This window comes from Malania oleifera, chromosome 7 (assembly GCF_029873635.1).
Source record: "Malania oleifera isolate guangnan ecotype guangnan chromosome 7, ASM2987363v1, whole genome shotgun sequence".
NCBI lineage: Eukaryota > Viridiplantae > Streptophyta > Magnoliopsida > Santalales > Ximeniaceae > Malania > Malania oleifera.
In genome coordinates, this window is record NC_080423.1 from 28,395,307 (window position 1) to 28,417,168 (window position 21,862).

The window sequence follows — 21,862 nt, forward strand, 5'->3', positions numbered from 1 at the left end:
ATAATAATCTCAAAGAATAAAACATAATAATATTTTAAGATAAATGATCATATTATTTCAATCAACATGATCATTTATCTTTTTAAAAAATTTAATTATTCTACACGATTACGAGTTATCCATCTGTGACGTTAAATAAAATAAAAAAAATCTTTGCATGCTCATTATCTTTAAAATTTGGAACAAATGACACTAACCTCTCCTGAAATTAACAAAAAGACAACCTCTCCTAAAGTTTTAAAATTTTCAAAAACCTCCATTAAGGTTTCAAGAATTCCGAGAACCTCCCTCAAATTTATCAAAAAGACACAAACTTGCCCTTGAAAACAGACAAATTTTTTGAGAAAATATTTCTATCTCAAGAGAAGTCCATGATATTTTTAAAAAAAAGGTTCAAAAATTCCCCTAAATATCTTTAGCCCTAAATTTGTTTCCCATTCTTTTTTTTTAAACTATTATATTCCTATATAGTGACTATTCCATTCTCACCTTGTTTTGTTCTTCAAACAAAATAACATATGGGATATTCTTAAAAATTAATGAGTTAAAATGCTCCCTTGCTCACTAAATTTATATATATATAATTAAATTTTAGTCCAATAATTACAGTAGGGTTGCAGGTGATTCACTGAATTGGAAAAATTTTGAGTGCACAGCGACCACATTAAAAAAAATTGTTTCCCAATGACCAACATAGAACAATTTATAAAATTGAGCAAGAGACCATTTAGCCTAAAAAAAACACTGCAGGTTATCCCTTAAAACAAATAGACATTGTTCCAATCATTAAACACGACCACATTCAAAATGCAAATCCTGATACAAAGCAGATAGAAGGTGTTGTATGTTTCATGCAGTGAACCCACAAACAAGTAGAAGGCAATTTGCTGCAGGCACCCAGTCCAATACTTCAAATTTACTTGAATGAAAGCTTCCATACCTCCCGGACATTAGATGAACCATCCGTCACCTCAGCGACCAACTCGGCTGCCATAACACCTAAAGAAGAAGAGACATGTATGAACTTTCTAGCCACATAAAACCAGAAAGCGAAAATAATAAAAGCTAAAAAACAAAAGCCAAAGAATCCTTCCATCCTCCTAATTCTTGAATCATATAAGATGCATACAAGCTCAATAATTGGCATGGAATGCAAGCAACATCCAACCCAAGGGCAGTATCTTTCACTGCACACTTCCAGAATAGTGCACAACCCACAAAAACAACAGAAGATCAGGAAAAAGCATAAGATTGACAGAATATACCAAATCAACCAGTCATGCAGATTCTTGCTGCGCAGTACATTGCATGTAGAAAAAAAATTGCGCCACATGACCCAAAAGATAAAAAATGTGCCTGCAAAATGCTACCTTCACACAGCAGAAATGATACACAAAATCTATCAAGAATCAAGCAAAGTAATTTTGAATATCAATTTTGATGGTGTTTCTGTTTTCCGCCTGGCCTCCAACAGGCACAGGTGTTTCTGTTTTTCATTTTATTTTATTTTATTTTTGAGTGGTTGGGGGTTGGAGTTTAGCAAGTCCAGGCCACTAAGTTCCACCAAATAATTAAATTGGCCACTAAAAGTTCAAATAAGCTAAATCAACCACCAAAATTCTTAATTGGATTATTTTTAAACCCAATGTAACGTGACATGCATGTAACTACACCCTATAACAAATAATGCATTATCAAGAACCACAAATACAATTACTAATACAATTTTCCTTTTAATCAGAGTGCACATCATCCAATCAACAGTTAAATGGGCAACTGTTGCACCATGGCTCCACTAGTTAGTTGATAAAAACAGTTCTTCGTTATCATATTTATAGGGACTCTGTTAGTTCTTGAACTGATTGGAACACAATGTTACTTCAGCATTGATCCAGCCAGAGTGGTTATATACACTCCAATATATGGCCTTCTCTTTGTTACATTTTTAACACAAAACGCCCCTACCTCATTGTTTATCATTCATACAAAAGCCAAAGAAGCATGGTGCCTGCAAGTACTCAGGAGAAAAATTAAGGATAGATTAATAAGTCAAAAGCAGCCTTTTCTGCAATGAGTAGATTAATATAATTGAAATGCAGCCTTTTTCTGCTACATGAGTGGTTAATAGTCAATAAACAAGCGCATAACAAAGGGACCAGAAGGATAATGTGAGACTTCTAGACAACGCATTGTTGGTTCTGTAGACAGTCACAAGAATGGTCCATGGTGATCCATCACATGCAACTCCCATGCATAAAAAATTAGAGCAAAACCCAACTTCTTCTCTCATTAGCAATACTAGCAAACTTGGGGCTGGGTGCCAACATCACTTGCTCTACTTTGGATTAAATAAGCCCAATTTGAAACTTTGGATGGCCTGTTTCACACATTTGAAACTTCAGTAATTAATTTAGCGGTGGTCTAACTTTAGCAGCCTAAGGTGATGAGCATTTCGGAAAAAAGAAGCGTGATTTACATGAAGGGGAAAAAAATAAAAACAAAAAGATAATCCAACAATATTAGTGTTTGCATCCTTCGACTATATTGCTACACTTACCGCCCAAATATCATGCCTTCTTATCACAACTGCTTTTTACATGATTATATCAGGTGTGGTAAAATGCACACAAAGCTAGTCATGAAGATCAGTATGATTTTTAGATGTTGTAGCCACTATCACAAAACTGAACTCACCGCCCTTTTCTACTACAGAAAGGAAGCGCCTTGACCCACCACCCACTCCAAAATAGTGTTTCTTCGCAGCCATGTATGTTACTCCATAAGGACGGCTCATGCACTATAAATGGAGAACATTTTAAGCACAAAAGAAAACAAAATTAACGTGAGGAGAAAAGAACAGGTAAAACAAAATACCTTCTTTATAAGGTCATAGAGAGCTTGTAGATTAGAGGTTGAGTAAACAGTCTCTGCCATTAAAATAATATCATAACCAGGAGTTGGATCCACCCCTGAGCTGTTTGTGCCCTTCTCATTGTCCGCTTTACGAAGAAGTTTATGGACTTCCCTCCAGTCACCAGAAAAGAAACGAACTTCTGCCTTGCAATTCCATTCAGATGACTTCGTCACTGAAGTTTGATCATCCTTTGAGATATTTGCATAAACATTTGGAATAGTAAGACATTGCAGGACCTCAGCATTGAAGTCTTGAAAATGTATAAGAGCTGCACCCTGATGCAAGAGAAGAGGCTTAACACGCCAGAAAATTTTTGAACATTTTGGAAACCATAACAAGCAAGGCAAAAAATTTACCTCAAGGCATGCAAAGATCCCAGGAAGTCCATGACCACATCCAAGCTGAAGACAGTTGAGAGAAAATCCATAAGGAAATGCGAATTCATCCTTTTGTGGGATAAAATACTGTCTCAAAAGTATATTTTATACAGGTGAGCAGAAAAGACACAGAAGTCATACTAATAACTTCCATCCAATGATTTAAGGTTGGCATGCATCAAAGAAATTAGACTTTTGAGCAATCTAACACCACAACAGGAAATACTGAAATTACATATGCAGATAAACAGCCTTAAAATACATAATGCAAATTAGAAAAATAAAATTCCACATTACACATGATGCATCTTGTGTCTCCTAGCACAGATACAATGCACACATTCAACCATCACAAAGATGTAGCCAAGCTACTTTAATGTTTATAGCAATACATATGTAACATCAACACTTTCGCTTTCCACAGGAATACAGACTCCTGGTGATAGTGACAATACCCGCACATTATTTGTCCTCCTCCAAACTTGGAATAACACTCTTATTACTTGAGCAACAACTTCTTTGAAGTAAACAAATGAATTCATACAAGCTTGAGCTCAAGTAACTTGACAAGTTGAGTTGAAGCTTCACAATGCTACTAGCAAGCCTAATCAAGCTTAATTGAGCTTTTGTTATTTTTTAATATTATATAAGTGATATTTTATGCTTTATCCTAATGTTTATTTTATATTAAAGTCTAGCTTATTTGAATCAATCTCCAAAGAACCAAGCTCAGCAGTTCTAAAATTGAACGATGTGAGTCAAATCTTGAACTTGAATTATTGAATCGAGTTGAGCTCAAGTATCTAACGATGTCAACTCAAATACAACCCTAAGTCTACCATCAAGTAGGGCTTACAACCTTTGCACATAACTTGAATAAGAACCAACTTCAATGATGGATTTTTCAGAAACAATCCTTTTTTCTGAATGATGGAGGGCTCCAGATGTAATTAACTGGTTACCTCAAAGAAACCTAGGACAGCAATCCCCTTTTCTAGGCATCTACTTGCAGAATCAAACCTAGGATATTCGAATTTGATAGCTTGCCTGAGGGCTTACCCCTTACCACTAGGCTATCCTATCATTTGTGAAGAGTGAAATTTTCAGAAAGAATCTTAGAGACTCAAAAAACTTTGATTTCTTGGAAGGAAACCAGTGAAACCAATAAAACACCAAGGTCTCTTTTATTTCTAAAAAAGAGAACTTTCAAAGGAAAAAAGACCCACTGCTTTGCGAGGGTAGGAGGAGGATCATCATAGTGTAGCAGCCTTATCCTTTCTTTTATACACTATGTTTCCTTGGACTTGAACCCGTGACCAGTTGGTCACAAAGGAGCAACCTTACTGTTGATCCAAGGCTTGCCCTTAAGTCCCCTAAAAGCAACCAAGGGAAAAAGTCCGAAGAGAAGCAATAAACCCAAGCCTATCCCAAAGAAAAGGTACGGTCAAGGAATGTCACAAATGTGTGCATTCCTTCTCACTCAAACACCCCAAAAGACTGCAAAAATAGCATTGTTCTATAATCATCTTATGTTAGCCTTCCCAAAATGTCTAAATGAAGTAAAAAGCCTCTACCTAATCTAAGTAAGCCTAAGTCTCTACTAAAGAAACCAAACGACCTATTCCATAAACTTCAAGCAGCTAAGGATGCAAAAAAAAAAAAAAAATGTGACAGTTAATCTCAACACTCCGCACATAATGCAGAGAGAGAAAGCCTTACAGTGCTTCATACAACAAATTTGTTATGCTAAACCTATTAAGGACTGCTAACCAAATAAAATGTTTAACCTTAGAGGGAACTTTAGCTTTCCAATTATGACAACCGAGTCAATTCATCCAATAAAAAAAAGATTTACAAGAGAAAACCCCACAACCATCCAAAGTCCAAACCCTATAATCCCTCAAGGGATAAAATTGAAAAACCAAGCAAAGAAGGAAGCTCTCTAGCCTCCCCATCATCAAGATTTCAAAGAGAAATTATATTCTAGGAAGGATCATAAAATAATTAATAGGTGGTAGCTGCTATAGTATTAAAAAGGCTCCACTATTAGGGGATTGTTGTATATTGGTGGATGGGATGATGAAACATGATTACTCTGGAAATATTGCCAGCAACTGTTGATGATTATTTCGTTTCTTTATTCAAAGACTTGACCAGAATGGGGTGAGCTGAACATTTAAGGCTGACAGAATACTTATAATTTCAATCTCTTGGAGGATACAAAAAAATTCTTTCACTTTAAGAGAATGCTTAACCCATGGATTGTAGAGCAAATGAAGAATTTCTGGACTAGATAAGAGAACCATCCTTTGAGTTTAATTTTCAGGGTTTCAAGGTCCTTTTTAATAATGAGGCTTTTTGGTAAATAAGATGGGCTGTTTCCTTGTGGTTGAGAAATTCATGAAATCTGGTACAAACCAAGTCATGAGGATTCAAGATGGTGCAGAGTCATTAGCTTGGTGGAGATTGTTTAGAATGATGGAATCATTGGTGCTTGACAGTGCAGAGAGAGATATCTAACACAGCATGTACTTCCAGGAGATGTGCAAACTCTGGTTCAAAAAAAATTCAGGGAATGAAATCTGGAAATCAGCTCTTGAAAGGTTAGAAGTGGATCAGAGACCAAGTTTCACAGTTCAATTGAAGGAGTAAACTTCCGGTCCAGTCAACAATGGTGGTTTTCCAACGGAAGTTGCTGGAGTTGGAAGTCAAAGGCTGAAGAAGAGAACTATTCTGGAAATAGGAGATTAGTGAGGCATGATTCTTCGTCCAACAGATCCATTTTAAATTCAAATGGAACTGGCCTGTCATTTTGTCAAAGCAGTGGCCTGGGACACAAGGTTGGGTCATGTACTTTGCATATTTTGGCTTGTCTGATCTAGTAGTAAGGCTATCCAACCCAGCAAATGATCAGGTCCATAAAAGCAATACAGTACAGGTACTAGCTGGCCTCAGTTCATGTGCATTAGAAAGAAGCAAATGGCCAACACAATGAAAGGATCTCTAGGAGACACGGTTCAACAGGTTGATCAAACTGACAGAAGCAAAGACAATTGCAAAGCTGATAATCAAATTCAGCATATTGTCTGCATGGAAAAAGTATGTGCCACAGGACGTTCTTGTTGCTGATCGACCCTTGGTTAGCAATTGTGAACCAAGGAATATGGTGAAGAAGAGTTGAATTCTTCCAGTGGAAGTGTGAAGCAAGTGGAGGAAACCCCTATGGCTGAGGAAGCTTTGGTTTGCAATTGGCATAGAGTTAAGATGGGCCATGCGCCCTAGTCCATTTTATTTAGAAAATAAGTGGTAGGTTAGTGGTTGGTTGGAGGAGTGATTATCATTTTAAGGTTGGGCTCCTTTCTTTAATAAAGAAATTGAAATTTTTAAAAGATAATATTAAGGTGTGGAATGAGGAAGTTTTTGAAGACTTGAGGATGAAGAAAAGATATTGTGAGGGGGATTGGGATTTAGACTGGATTGAAGGGGAGGAGCTTTTGAAAGAGAAACGGGGAGAATAATTTGAAAAATCAGTTAAGAGGAGTTTTTATTGAAGGGGGACATTAGTTGGAGACAGAAAGAAAGGAGCAAGTGGGTAAAGGGGGAAAATTATAAAACTTCCTTCTTCTTCCTTTTCTTCTTCGCTTTTCTTTTGTATAGGGTTGCCAGTGGAAGTAGTAGCAAATATGATTGGAGAGAGTTGATAAAGACTAGTTATACAGTTCATGAGTTGGGAGCTATTGCAAAGGAGACTACTCCCTTTTATAAGGTTTTATTTGTTGGTTTATGATCAACAGATTGGATTGGAATCCTATTTCTGAGTATGAAGTGGTGTTCTGTATGTAGGTGAACAAAGTGTCTTGCCAGGATGGCTTTACTGCTTTCTTTCATCAGTCTTGTGCCCAAAAGGATAATCATTTACATAAAGAGAGAAGGCTAATTAGTTTGGAGAACAGTGTGTAAAAAATTTTGATGAAGGTATTATCGAAAAGATTGAGTGGCGTGTTGAGTACTATAATTTCACCCACCTAGGCAGCATTTGTTGGAACTAGGTACTCTCTTAGATGCTGTCTCAATTGCCAATACAGTTGTAAAGGATGCCAGAAGAAGGGATAGAAATGGACCTGTCATAAGTTGGATTTTGAGAATGCTTATGATGGAGTTCGTTGGGATTAAGTAAGATGGGCTTTGGAGCACTGCAGGACCTCCCAGGCCGCAGGATTCCCCTGCTTTGCCAAGCAGAAACTACCAGAGGAGTTGCCGACTTGTTGGAGGAAGATCCTTGCTCCTTCAGTTTGCACCCTCAGCCAAAAGGGTTTGGCTGTTGGCACCCCAACAGTAATGACGGCACTGCCAGTCACCAACGAACCACGCACCACTGCAAACAGGCTTGTTGAAGAGAACAGTTGAAGACAAAGTGATCACATGCCCAACCAAGATTATAGTGAGAGCTGCTCAATGGAATTCATTGATGTGCGACAGAGAAGGTCACTAAGCTATCCAGCAACACAACCTTGGATTTTTTTGCAATGGCTTTCCTTGCATCCTCCTTATGATCTTCCAAGTTCCAGGGTCTGCAATTTTCACAGTGATGCCTTCGGAGAACCATGCAAATCAAAAACCATGGGTGAAGAAGATTTTTGAGTAATGGGATGCAAGGAAAAACAATGGATTCCAGCAGATTTTCGAACCCTTTTCAGTTCTGTCTCTGACCTTTTGGTATTTATTTAGATTTCTTGTTTTTTTTTTTTTTTTGTGGGGAAGAAGAAAAAAAAAAAGGATCAGTATTTTGACTTCATGGGGGACACCCAGCTTTTTAATGATTAAAACAAAATTCTCTTTGAAGGAAGAAGTCAGTGGTTTCAACATCATCAAGACAAATACGACACGTCATTATTCCATCTTGCTCTCCTTTTGGGAAGAAAAGGTGGGATCTTTGTGATTTCATCTTCACCAACACTCCACTTCCATGGGTGAAAGTGAAACCCTCAAGACCCCAAACCATTTCCTCTTGAGCTTGGTTAAAAAACAAATGGATTTGGTCATTTTATTTCTTTGGAGAAGATTTTGAACGAAGGGGCCATCCATAGGATATGCATGCCTGATGGAAAGGAAGCTTCAGGGTGGAAGAATTTGATTGATACATTGGAGGGAGTGGCGGCAAACAAAGCCAATGAAACAAACTCAAGGAGACATGAGGTGAAAAAGGTAAAAAAGGATATAAAGCCTAGATGTTTGGATTACGGTTGTTTGAATGTAACTCATGGAACAATTTTCTTGGCTGCGAGATCCAGAGGCAATTAGTTTACCACCATTTGGAAGCTCTTTGGCAGTGGCAATGGAACTTTTCAAGCAGGTGGAGACGAGGAAGACAATCTCATAATTTTGGAAAGAGGAATCAAAGCAAGAATTCATGGGTTCCTGACAGCAAATCAACATATATTAGAAGTTGAAACAATTTAAGAGTGGTGATTGTGCAGCAGGGTGATACTGGAGCGCGGAATTTCAAGGGTACCGGGCCCAGCATTCATGATAGACCCAATATCAGATTGCATATTTAACTAAAAATGGGCCTCAGAAACTGAATGAGCCTAAGATGGTTAATGAGCTTCAGTCTAATGAAGTCCAAATGCCTAAGGAGTTTTGCGTGGATGAGCCAAGAAGATTCTTGTCGTTATGTGAACCAATTGAGCACAACAGAAAGTGCAACAGAAAGTAGCGATCAAATGCTCTATCTGGAGTTAATGAGAAGGCTTCAAAGAGAAGTCCATTGCAAAGAACAAGAGTTTCATAGAAACCGAGCTGGGAAGCTAGAGAAATTTTCGGTTAGGGTGAAGCATGAAGAGATTCTATCGCCACAAAAACCGATGGTTAGCAGACTTTCGGAACTACACAAGAAGGTGAAAGAGTTGGTTAGGGCTGGGAATGAAGAAACGAAAAGGAAAGGGAAGGAAGTATGTAATTCTTTCAAGCCTCTTTCTCCCTAAAAAATTGTTGAGGAGACAGTCAATTCATTCTTATGACTCTGAGGAGGGGGGCTTGTTACTGGATCAGTTGAGGAGCACAGAAAACTCTAACGTTGAAGAAGGTGAGCCATCCCAACAAATTGGCAAAGCGAAGTATTTGGCTGTATCAAATAATGTCTCCTCAGGGTGTTACCTAAAGGGAGGTCAATGTTCAGATGGGACCCTAATTCTAAAGGAACCTTGTCTTTCTCCCATAAAGGTGGAGGTCTTCAATCTTTCTATCCTCCCAAATTCAATCTTTGAATCTTATCCGACCAAAGTTCATAACCTGGGCAACATTAAAAATCGTGGGGCTGGCCTCACAAACATTGCCAATACTTCTCCCTACTCGTAAGCTTTCTCTCACATCTTTTAATTCTTTTTTGTGCCATAAGGAATCAACCATTGGTGGTAAATTCCAAACCATGGACCTTCTAGGTGATGAGAAGGGCAATCATGAATCTCAAAACCTTCCTGATGAGTTAGATCTTAAGCTGGTGAATTGTCAAGGTGAAGTTGTTAGGATCAAGGGAGTGGGAATAGGAGAAAAAGAGGAAATCCTCTAGGTTGAGTAGGGAACAAGGTAAACTTGCCTCCACAATGAACTATGTAAAGAGACAGAGACGTCTAGGTAATAGCAAATTTAATCAATGAAGGTTCTTTATTGGAATTTTTGGGTGCTAGAGTGCATGAGAAAGCCAGAGTGGTTAAAGACTTGATTAATAGAGTCAGTCAGTTGGGGTGAGGGTTTTAGGTGAAAAAAGGAGGGAGGGTTGGGTCTAGGGAGTTAGTGTCTAAAAACACAGCTCTTTTAACTAAATGGCTATGGCGCTTCCCTCTAGAAGAATATTCACTTTGACATAGAGTAACAGAAAATAAGTTCAGGTTGGATGAGAATGGGTGGGATAACAATGTTAGTTTAAGATGTTCTTTAGGTAGTCCATGGTGGTCCACTTCTAAGATTTATCCTTCTTTCATCCCTCCCGCTACACTTAAGGTGGGAAGGATTCTTGGATCTGTTACAAAAATTCTGTGACGGCTTCTCATCTTCTTTTGCACTCTGAATTTTCTGAAGAGAGCCATTTGTGCTTCTTCGGTTAGTAAATTGACAGCTATTTCTTTCAAAGGCTTTGGTAGGAGAAAGGATAAGGCAGTCCTATGAAAGTGTGGAAATCAGTGGAATACTCACAGTTTATGGGGGTTATGGTTGGAGCATAATGCAAGGATATTCAATGGGAAGAAATTAATTTGGGTGCTAGTTTGGGGGGGAAAAATCAGTATTTGGCCTCACTGGGGTGCGCTGGTTTGTTTTGTTTTTTTGTTTTTTTTTTCAGATGAATTAGTTTCCACGAGTTACATAGAGACTGGAGGAAAATTTTGGAATGCTGATTTTTTATTTTTTGGTATTTGTTTAATTCTTTTTTTCCTGGATTGTTCCAGGCATTTTTAGGGAGATGTCTAATTCACCCATCTGTAAATTCTCTCCCTATTAATGAAATATTCTTTTGCTATTAAAAAAAAAGAAAAGCCTCTCTCCTAATATCTTGTTTTTACAAGAGTCTAAGGTAGAGGTGGTGCATAGCGTTTCAGTGAGGAATTTTTGGGATTTGAGGCTTAGAGCCTGGACATTCAGTCCCTTCTCAGGAGTTTCAGGCGGGCAAATTATTGTGTGGGATATGAGAGTTGTTTCCACTAGGGACTGTGTGATGGGGGGTTTTTCTATTTCTGTGTTGTTGGAAGTGAGGGGATCTAGGAATTGGTGGTTTACTTCTATTTATGGACCAAATAGGCATGCCATGCAAGATTCTTTTTTCGATAAATTAGCCAGTATTTTTGGTCTTTGTAGCCTGCATTGGGTGTTTGGAGGGGATTTAATGGTATTCTCAATGCTAATGAGAGGTTAGGGGACACTAGGGTGACCAATAGTATAAAGGGGTTTGATTTTTTTATTTGTGATTGTGAGCTGAGGGATGTAGCCTTGGGTAATGGTCATTTCACACGGGTTGGTTCTGGGCTAGGTTGTCTTCTTCCCGGATAGAACGCTTTCTTTTTACTAATGAGTAAGAAGATATATTCCCTAATATAGCCCAAAAGATCGTTGTCAGACCTACCTTAGATCATTGTCTGATTTTTCTGGATGCTAAGTGCTAATCCCATGAAGTGGGGTCCTACCCCCTTTTTGGTTCGCAAATATGTGGCTGACACGCCATTGTTTTGGGGACTCCTTTATCTCCTGATGGAGAAAGTAGCTTCCAAGGGTGGACAAGGTTCAAACTAATGAGCAAGTGGAAGCTAGTGAAAGACAAATTTAAGGTGTGGAATAAGGACATTTTTGGAGACATTAAAGAACAAAAAAATGTGATTCTTAATGAAATTTAAGGCTTGGAAAAATGGGAAGATTGTGGTTTGGCACTTTGGCTAGAGAGGAAGATAGAATTAGAAGGGGTCACCTTAGTGATGATTTGGATTTGATATTTTTCAGGAAGGCAATAGTTGGAGACAGAAGCCTAAGAGTCAAGTGGGTGAAGGATTGGATTATAATACCAAATTATTTCATAGGGTAGCAAATGAGAGAAGGAGGAGGAACTTTATTAAATAAGTAGAGCCAGATTGGAGGGAAAATGCATGATTCCAAACTCAATGGGCAAGATATTACAAATTTTTAAAGATGCCAGAATACTGAGATATCTGAGACTAGATTGATCATTGAGGGGTTTGATTGGTGCCCTATTAGCAAGAATTGTGCTAGTTGGTTGGAGAGACCTTTTAATATTAATGAGGTGAAGGCAGGGGCATCTGAGATAGTGAGAGATGAGGCTCCAGGCCCAAATGGTTTTACCATGGCTTGTTTTTTTTTTTTTTTTTTCAGGAGAGTTGGGAGGTTATTAAAGATGACATTATGGCATTCTTTCACGAATTTCACCGCAATGGGGTGGTGGGGAAGAGTCTAAACTCTACTTTTAGCACTCTCATCCCTAAGAAAAACCAATCTAAGAAAGTGAGGGGCTTTCGGCCAAGTAGCTAGTTACTATTTTGTATAAGATTTTGGCTAAGTTTTTGTCTAAGAGGTTGAAGGAGGTTTTAGGAGGCACAATTACTTTGAGCAATCTGCATTCATTTAGGATAGGCAAATTTTAGATGTTGTATTGATTGCCTATGAAGTGGTGGAGGATGCGAGGAGGGGAGGAAGTGGGGCCTTCATTAAGTTGGATTTTGCAAAATCTTATGACATGGTAAGCTGAAATTTTTTAGATCATGTAATGGACAAAAAAGGTTTTTGGGAAGTTCCGAGACAATGGATGAAAGGTTGTTTTTTCTTTGGTAACCATGTTAATTATAGTGACTGTTCAACTAAGGATTTGTTTAGGACTTCGCAGGGGTTGAGACAAGGGGATCCTCTATCTCCTTTCCTCTTTACTCTTGTTGTAGATGTGCTGAGTTGTATGCTGAGGCATGCTCAAGGTCTTGATGTGATTCAGGGGCTTGAGGTTGGTATGGAAGAGATTGTCATTTCTCACCTTCAATTTGCGGATGAAAAACCTTTTGTTTCTTGAGTGCAGTGTTGTGAAGGTCCAAAAGGTTTTAACTTTGTTTAAAATTTTTGAGAATATTTCGAGATTAAAGATCACAATGTCCAAGAGTGGGGTTGTGAGTATTAACTTGAGTGAGGGCGCTTTAGAGACTTTTGCTAATTTAATGCAGTGTAGTACTTTGGATTGGCCTTTACCTTACTCGGGTCTACCTATAGATGGCAATCTTAACATTTCATTTTGGGGACTGGTAATGGAGAGAGTGGGTATAAAACAAGAAGGGTGGAAGAGGACCTATCTATCTTTAGGGGCCGTATTACTCTTACCAGTGTTGTTCTCTGCAGCATTCCCATTTATTTTATTTTTGTCTTTAGAGCTCTAGCTGAGGTGGATATGGCTTTGGAGAGAATTATGAGAGATTTTTTGTCGTCAAGTGTTGGGGATGAGAACAGAAGTCATCTAATTGAATGGGGGAAAGTGAAAAAACCTAAGTCTGAGGGGGGGTTTGGGCCTTGGGAGTTTGATGCCTAAGAATATCTGCTTAGTGGGTAAATGGGAGGTTCCCCTTGGAGGTTGACTCATTAAGGCACATGGCATAGATTGCATAGGAATGATGGGATACTAGGGTAGAGTTATTATTTCCTATGCTAGGTAGCTCAGTTCTTTTTTCCTCTTACTAGTTATCGCGTAGGGAACAAGAATCATATTCAACTTTAGGAAGATGTTTGGATTCTTTGTTCTTTCATCTTTCTAGATGGTCTATCTTATATAATGCTTTGATTAATGTTTTTTAGATCTTTGAGGAAGTATCTCTTTCTTGGGATTTTCATTTCTTTAGAAGTCTCAATGAGAAAGAGGTTGAGGATATGACTTCGTTATTGCATATACTTGATGCTTTTGTTCCTCAAATGGGTGGTGATTCGAGGATTTGGCTTGGGGATTCTCCTAGTTCATTTTCCACAAAATATATTCTTGCCCAGTTGTTGAAACGGTCAAATCCTTCTTGTTTTTCCTTGAATCACTTCATTTTGGAAGGCCAAGGTTCCTTGTAAGATCAGGGTTTTTATGTGAACTTTGACTCTTAATAGGCTTAATACTAATGATTTGCTACAACTGAAGAGACCTTACAAGGCCATAAGAACTAATGTTTGTGTGATGTGTTTGTAAGCTAGTGAGACGAGATTCTACATTGTAAGGTGGCTAGGCAACTTTGCGATTCTCTTTTCTCAGTTACTGAGGAGGCTTTGGTACTTCCCGAGACCATTGATAATTTCTTAATGGCACAGTAAAAAGGTTTTGGGAGGAAAAAGAGGGGAAATTTTTACGGAGATGTGTAGTTTTTGGCATTTTTTGTATTTTGTGGATTGAAAGGAATGCGAGGATTGTCAGCAGAAAAAAAAAAATTTTTGTGCAATTTCTTTGGGATAGAGTTACTTTCAGGGCTCTTTTCTGGGCTCATTCTTTGTGATTCTTTCAAGGAATGTTGTTATTGCATCTTCCAAGGGATTGGAACGAGGGGTTGATGTAAATGTTTCTCTTTTGTTCATTTTTGTATTATTTGTTTGTTAGGAGGACATCCCATCCTCCTCTGCATCTTCTAAGGGATTGGAACAAGGGGTTGATGTAATTTTCTTTTGTTTTTTTTTGTTTTTTTTTTGTATTATTTATGTGTTAGGAGGACTCCCCATCCTCCTTTCTTTGTAATTATCTCTTCTATAAATTAATGAATTTTCTTTTACAAAAAAAAAAAAAAAAAAAAGAGGGGCTTTGGAGATTGGTGGAAGAACCAAAACCGAAACCCAAAACCAAAAAACCAAACTGGAACTTCTTCAATCTGGTTTTTGATTTTTTGGTAATTTCTGTACACCCTTAGACACAACCTCCTCACCCCCTGACTCCCCACAAAAATTACCCACACAAAACCTCTGCCCATAGCCCTATCAATCATTATGCACAGAATGTCTATAACAAGAACAAAAACAAAATGGTACAGCAACTTCCATTCCCTCAATGTAGTAAACCAGGTACATGCACAACCAACCACTCATTCAATACCTCTACCTACTCCAAAATCATTCCTAGACAAAAAATTATCTAAAAATAAGCTTTTCCAAAATCTAGCTTGAAGATAACCTCCTTCCCCTTCCTTCTTCTCACATCCTCGGCCACCTCATTTGCAGCCAAGATGGCATCCTAAATCAGCCTACCACCAGCAAAAGCACTCAAAGAATAAGATAGCATCACTCAGAATAGTGCCCACTCTGCCAGCCAGAACCTTCAAAATAATCTCACACATGCCAGCCACCAAGCTAACAGGCCTAAAATCCTCTGATGTGGGAGTTGCTAGTAGTGCGGGTCTGTTACTAACCTATGTTGACGAAACAGGACAGCATCTCCCAACCTACTATGATCTCTAGTTGACTTGGTGGGATGGCCAGGAGGGACTTGCCTGTTATTCTTGATTTCCTTGATGTTCTCCTTTGACTGGTGTATCTTTTGTTATTTTTTATTCTTGCTGTACTCGATCAGCATCCCCGTCATGCCCTGCTTTTCTAATAATTCTTTGCTGATCAGGAAAAAAATAAGTAAGGAATACTCTCAATCATGGATTTTCAGAAGAAAAAAAAAAGTTCTCAAGCCTTAGCAACTATCCTTAGCTTTCAATGAAAAAATAGTAACATCATTCAAAGGACCATTTCAAAGAAAGCAAAAACCAAAATCATGCATTCCTTCCTGGAAGCACTCCACTTAATGCCACAACATAATAGGACACACACTTTCGTACTAAAAGCAACTAAGCCAGCCAAAACAAAAGTTATGTCAATAACAAAAATCTAGTGACAAATAAATAAACTATAATTTGAGAGTGCATAAGCTATGCATCACTATGTATCACATTGCCCACAGATCAAGTAGAAGGTAAATGAATATGCTGTTGCTTATACAATGTCAGGTACAATTGAAGGCATGACTGTCCACCAAATGTAATCAAAAGTTTGCTTGTCAGGTACATCATGAAGCAATATTATAATAACAAAGGGTACGAATCCTCGCTCCGACCATAATACAGATTCTTTCAAACATTTTTTCTTTTTGATAAAAAAGGAAGATTCCGTCAATAGATATAGAATTTACGAAAGGAGGAATAAGATATCTCTGGAGACAAACAGGAACAATCCAGAAATAGACAAATAAAAATAAACATGAGAGAAGAGATTATCAAGTCAGCATGTTCTTCCAATCTCTTTGAAACTCCTAGAAGCTTGCCTCTCTGAAAAATCCATAACCAACACACCACAGTGAGGCCAAGTACTTAATTTTTTTCCCAAACCAACATCTGATTTAATTTTTTCGTAGAAAATATCCGAGTATTGTGTTCCATCCATATTCCCCATAATACCGCAAAAAAAAAAAAAAAATATACACCTCCATAATGCTGCCTTATCCTTTCTTCTACCAAAGCCTACGAAGGATATATCAAAAAAGTCTTCCACCGGAGGAGTACATACCCAGCTCTCTCATATAAAGCCAAAAAGCATATTCCATATCCTCCAAGCAAATTCACATTGCATAAGAAGATGAGAAGCTGTCTCAGAGTTCTTGTAACAGAGGACACATACATCAAGAGAGAGAGCAAAAATTTTAGTATTTATCTTATTTAGTACAACCAACCAAGTGAAGCCTTTATTTTAGGGGGAACCTTAGCCTTCCAAATAGTAGAATAGAGCAGGAAAGGAGAGCTCAAATGAGTCAAAAATTAAAAAAAGGATATGCAAGAATACACACCTAACTGGTCCAAAGACCAAGAATGAACATCCCTCCCCGTAAAAAGGGTACTCCCATTCAATAAAGACAACAAAGATGACAATTCCACCATCTCCTTATTGCAGAGAGGTCTCCTAAAGTGGGGATTCTGGGAAACCAAAGGACTGCTTAAATCACCAACAACAAAAAAGAGATGGCTTTATTTTGCTCAGAGCGAAGATGAAAGAAATGAGGGAAAGAAGTGGAAAATGGTGTGTTTCCCAACCAAAGTCCTTACCAAAAATGGATATGAGAACCCCTCCCCACCTCAAGTTTAGTGTAAGGGGTGATGAAAGAAGGATAGATCAGAGAAATGGACCTCCACGTACTCCCCAAAGAACATCTTAAATTAACATTGGTATCCACCCGTTCTCATCCATCCCAAACTTACTTCTTATTTCTTTATGCCAAAGGGACGAATCTTCTAGAGGGAAGTGCCATAGCCATTTAGCTAAAAGAGCAATGTTTTTTTATGCCAGCTTACCAAGGGCCACCCAAAGATCTACAAACTTCATTCCAGCTCACTAGATGATCCTTATGACTACCCCCACTGGGCCACAAGAAGTCTATCATAATCCTCTTAAGCTTGCTAGCAATCCCCATCAGAATCTTAAAAACAGACAGGAAGCATAATGAGATGCTAGCAAAACAAGCCTGGATCCAAGTTATTCTACCCCCAAGAGAGAAGAGAGCTCCCTTCCAATCATCTAATCTCTTCGTCACCCTTTCCGCTACTAGGTTCCAAAAATATGTACGCTCTAGGGTTATCCTCTAAAGAGACTCCTAAGTAAGTCAAACACCAATCCAAAATACCTCGCCCCACTTCAGTAGCCCACTCCCTGACACAAATTCTTTCAAAAATTTTAAAACCCACATATATATATAGAGAGACAGAGAGAGAGAGACCACCACAAAGATTTCCTCCTCTTATTCCACCCAAAACATCTAAAATTAATTTGATACAAATCATCCAAAGTGCAAGAACAAATCTGCTATCCATCAATAACACCAAAAAGCTTATACTAATTTCCAAAGAGACCAAGCAGCACAAACAATGCAAGAACAAATGGCCCTAATTTTCCTAGCTAGAAAAAAAGATCGCACAAATATCTAGAGATAAATCTTTAACAAGCAAATTATTCATTTTACTCCTGCTCTGACTTAACAGGCAAAAAGCATTGCTTTGGAAAACCCCTTACAGCTTATGAATCTAACAAATCAAACAAAAATCAATGGCATAAATTTAAGAGGCTTTTAATTAAAAGTGTACACAACAAATACTCCAAATGACAACCAAAAAGCTCAAGTGTTTCAACTTCAATATTAAATCAAGAATCTAACCCCATATTAGCAACTGCAATCCATGTCATTTCTTAGTTTATACAAGAAAAACCATGGTTTTAAATAAAGGTCGTGACCGTTACGTAACCCCATTAAGCAACGATTTTTTGGGTTCCCAATACCATTACAAAATGCAAAATTGGTGGGAAGAAAAATCACGGTCATAGAAATCGTTATGAACTGTGACCATTACGTAAAGGCTGCCACGGCCGTTACATAACTGCTATAGGACTGTTACGCAACTGCTATAGAACTGTTACGCCAAAAAAATTATTATTATTTTTTTACTTTTTCTTCTCATTTTTGTTTTCCCCCCACTTTCATAAATCATTCTCAATATACTATGTGGCGAGAGAGGGAAACGATTATAACGAGGATGATAATAATACAAAATTTACTACTTTTTTAAATACTCATAGGAGATGCATTAATTAACAATTTGAAAATATTAACTTGTCGGGAAATTATTTTATTTTGATAAATTAACAATTTGATATTTATGTTCTATATTTTTCAACTTTAACCTTATTTTCTTTTCTAGTCATTGTTTGTTTGTATTATTCGTATAATTGTATGTCTTATTTGTTTAATAGATTAATGGAGTGTATAATGTATTTCATTTATCATGCATAAGAATAATAATAAAGTTAAATACATGCACACACGCAATTTTTCCAAATACAATAAAACTCTTTATAAGAAGGGTTAAAAGCTTAAAACATGCAAATACACTAATACACACAAGGTTGTGCGTGCTAGAAAAAAAAATTCACAACCGTTACACCCGCTTCCTGTTATGTAACTAACACCCGCTGCTCTAGCTTACTGTTACACCTGTTATCATTACATTACGCTATCCGCTATCGCGATTTAAAACCATGGGAAAAACAATGATGTTTAAGATTCCATATTCCAACTTTACCATTGTTGAGTTAACTATATGATCATAAAATACTTCTTTAAAAGAAATTATTTAGAACAAGTGCAAGACCAACTAAAAACAAAACATACAAAAAGCAAGCTAAAATGAGAACTGCCACATGATTATGTAACTCTAAAATATTGAAGGAACACTTTCATAAGAATTTAGGAGAACTTTTAGAAAAAAAGAAACAGACTTTGAGATGGTTTGGGCTTGCAACAAGGACTAGCTAGTGTGCCAGCAAGGGAGTGATTTGATTAAGGATAGAGGAAGGTAAGACGGGAGGTGGGGAAAGCAAGGAATTGCTTGGATTGAGGTAGTACTAAAGAAGGAATTTGAGACCCTCCAACTTTTTGAGGATGTTGCCTTTGTCTTTATTTTCTTTATAATAAAATAAAATATACTAAGAAGAATTAAAAATAATAATAAATAAAATAAAATAAAAATATCTAACAAACAAGTTGTGTAAATCCCCATTCTCTAAGACCTTGCCCTCATAGTTCACGAAACACTTCAATTTGCTAATTCACACTGCCCCTTCTTCAATTTTTTTTTTTATCTCCATCCAAGTGAACTTTGTTACATCCAATATAGAAAACCACAAACCCATCTCATCCATCAATTGTTGAGCTTCTAAGTCCTTCTAATCAACCTCAAACTGGAATGGGCAAAACCCCTTACGCCATTGCTACTTACCTAAACGGCTAAACCATCCTCCTCAATTATTAAAGCACCCTCTAAACCTTCCATTGGAGATGTCTTTATTAAACACAACCCAACAATAGTCCTTACGATCAACAAAGATATTTTCTCTCTTTTTTGATAAATGTGGTCTACAAAATGAATGTATTATTAGTTTGATCTTTTCGACTAATTGTAAGAGATACATAATGAAACAAAAAGATAAAGTGAAGAAGTCAATTCTACATTCACAAGTAACACTTGAAGCATATATGTTCACATGCAGAGGTCAATATTTTATTTAAAAATAATAATAATAATAATAGAATTTTAGTTGATGCTCAACTGCTCAAAAGTTTCAAATCGGCCTTGACTGTTTTCTCATTGTAAAAACCACAGAAAGATAGCAACATCTCGGAATAAAACATTTCAGAATTAACTATCTTTAAAATAAAGTTATTAAGGAATGTGAAAATTTAAATGGTGCATGAATTACAATAGATAATACATGAAACTTTGAACGGCAGGAGAAGAAGATCAACAATGCAAACAAGATAAATCATAATTGGTGAATAACAGTGAGTATAAAATCCAAGCATGTTAAAGGATTGAAAATATGTGCAGATTGCAAGAGAGTATAGTCACCTGAGAATTAGAAGCCCACCTCTAAAACTCGCTTACCCTTCATGCTCAAATGCCCATTTTGAACCTCTGAGCAAAGAGATCTAATTAGATCTAAAGAACCTTCCCACAGCTTCAATCCCCCTAGCACTCACCACCAGCAAAATAGGTCCATAAATAAAATCATAAAACAATATAAAATTTTCAAAATTAAATAATTTCAGAAAATTAATAACACACAAATATGGAAAACCAAAAAGGCATTTCACACACCTTCATATTTCCCGGGAATCAAATCTGAATTGGACAGTGCAAAAACCTCTTGTGTGCTCACACGACCCTATGAGAGAGCACTTCTAATTAGCCACTTTGTTAACCTAAATTAGTTATTTAGATATTCTTGAACATTACAAGAAAAATATATTTATTCATTTTATCCCACTGACACAGCCAAAAAATTGAAGAAAAAGGGAAAAGGCACATTGGTTGCTGAAAAATGCAGCGAAAGAGAAAATATTTCATTGTCAACCCTCGGAATTAGACCCAATAAAAAAGAATGAGCTTCGCTGAATTAAAGGCTTTACAATTGTTTTCTATTTTTTCTTTTCATATTCTGAAATTAACATAAAATCTAAAAAGTTGCATTTTACTTTGCTTTATTTCCGTCCTCCATTTTCTCATCTACCAACCAGTCGAGGGAGAATTGCTTACCTTCATAAAAGTAAGCTCGCCCAATTTCACAGGCTCAACGAAATATTTGACAGAAGATGAAACCTAGCACACAGCAAACTAAGCAATTACAATTTTTTTCTCAAAATCAACCTTTTGCCTCTCAATTTCTATATAAGAGACCAATTAACTCTAGAAACAGAGAAGCAAAAACAAATATAATACCTCTGTAGAAAGCACTTCAACGCAAGGAGGCGGAGGTGGGGAAGGCGTTTCTGAAAAATTAAGAAACCCTAATCCTGGATTGGTCTTCTCATCCGATGCAAACAAACGAAACGTTTCGAGTCCTGTCGTCTGTGGATGCTTTAAGAGTATACGAAGAACGCATATCATACATACACACAAAAATATGTCCCCGCGTGCGTGTGTGGAGAGGGAGAGAGAGATAGATAGAGCTTACCCCTGAGTTTGCCGCCATTTCTGGCTCTTTTGAGCTTTGGAGTCGCAGAACAAGTGAGCTAAAGGGTCTGTCAACGGAGGCGTCGCCGGCGGAGCCGACGGCTTTGGCTATAGGCTTTCCGGTACTACTTGGAGTCCCGCGAAGTTAGAAACATACTATACTAAAAAATAATTTTAATAATTTATTTTAATTATATTTTAAATTCATGATTGTCCCCACACACACACACACACACACACACACACACATATATATATATATATATATATATACATAACCATATGAATAAAAAAGATGAGTCTATTAATCATGTTTTGAGCACGAGATTATGGTTTGAAAAAGAGCAGTCTTAAAAATTCTAAATTTTGATGATAAACCTTGGAGAGTGAAAATTAGTAAATGATTCATATGTGCCAAAAAATCAACTCAAAAAAATATAATTATCTGTTTGTTACCTGCTTTAATTTCTTGAAAACTATGGCTCAAACGATGTAAAGCGTGCATGGAAAATAAGTATGAGTCGATGGGTATAACTTGGTTA

General features: G+C 37.2%; 1 protein-coding gene across 4 annotated transcripts; it reads right to left on the minus strand.

The window, feature by feature from the left end:
* Positions 1-677: 677 nt before the first annotated feature.
* LOC131160296 (uncharacterized) lies at positions 678-21,493 on the minus strand. Of its 4 annotated transcripts, none has more exons than XM_058115786.1 (9): positions 21,322-21,490; positions 21,087-21,215; positions 20,904-20,966; positions 20,466-20,532; positions 20,236-20,336; positions 3,271-3,315; positions 2,875-3,189; positions 2,695-2,797; positions 678-999 (listed from the first exon to the last, which is right to left on the minus strand). In XM_058115786.1, the coding sequence occupies exons 1-9, from the start codon at positions 21,337-21,339 to the stop codon at positions 917-919; spliced, it is 924 nt and encodes a 307-aa protein (XP_057971769.1). In that variant the 5' UTR covers positions 21,340-21,490; the 3' UTR covers positions 678-916. The 4 variants fall into 4 exon arrangements, with proteins under 4 accessions (XP_057971769.1, XP_057971768.1, XP_057971770.1 ...); XM_058115785.1 differs by having other exon boundaries at positions 21,087-21,224; XM_058115787.1 differs by lacking the exon at positions 2,695-2,797 and having other exon boundaries at positions 21,087-21,224; positions 21,322-21,493.
* Between the last annotated feature and the right edge of the window lie 369 nt (positions 21,494-21,862).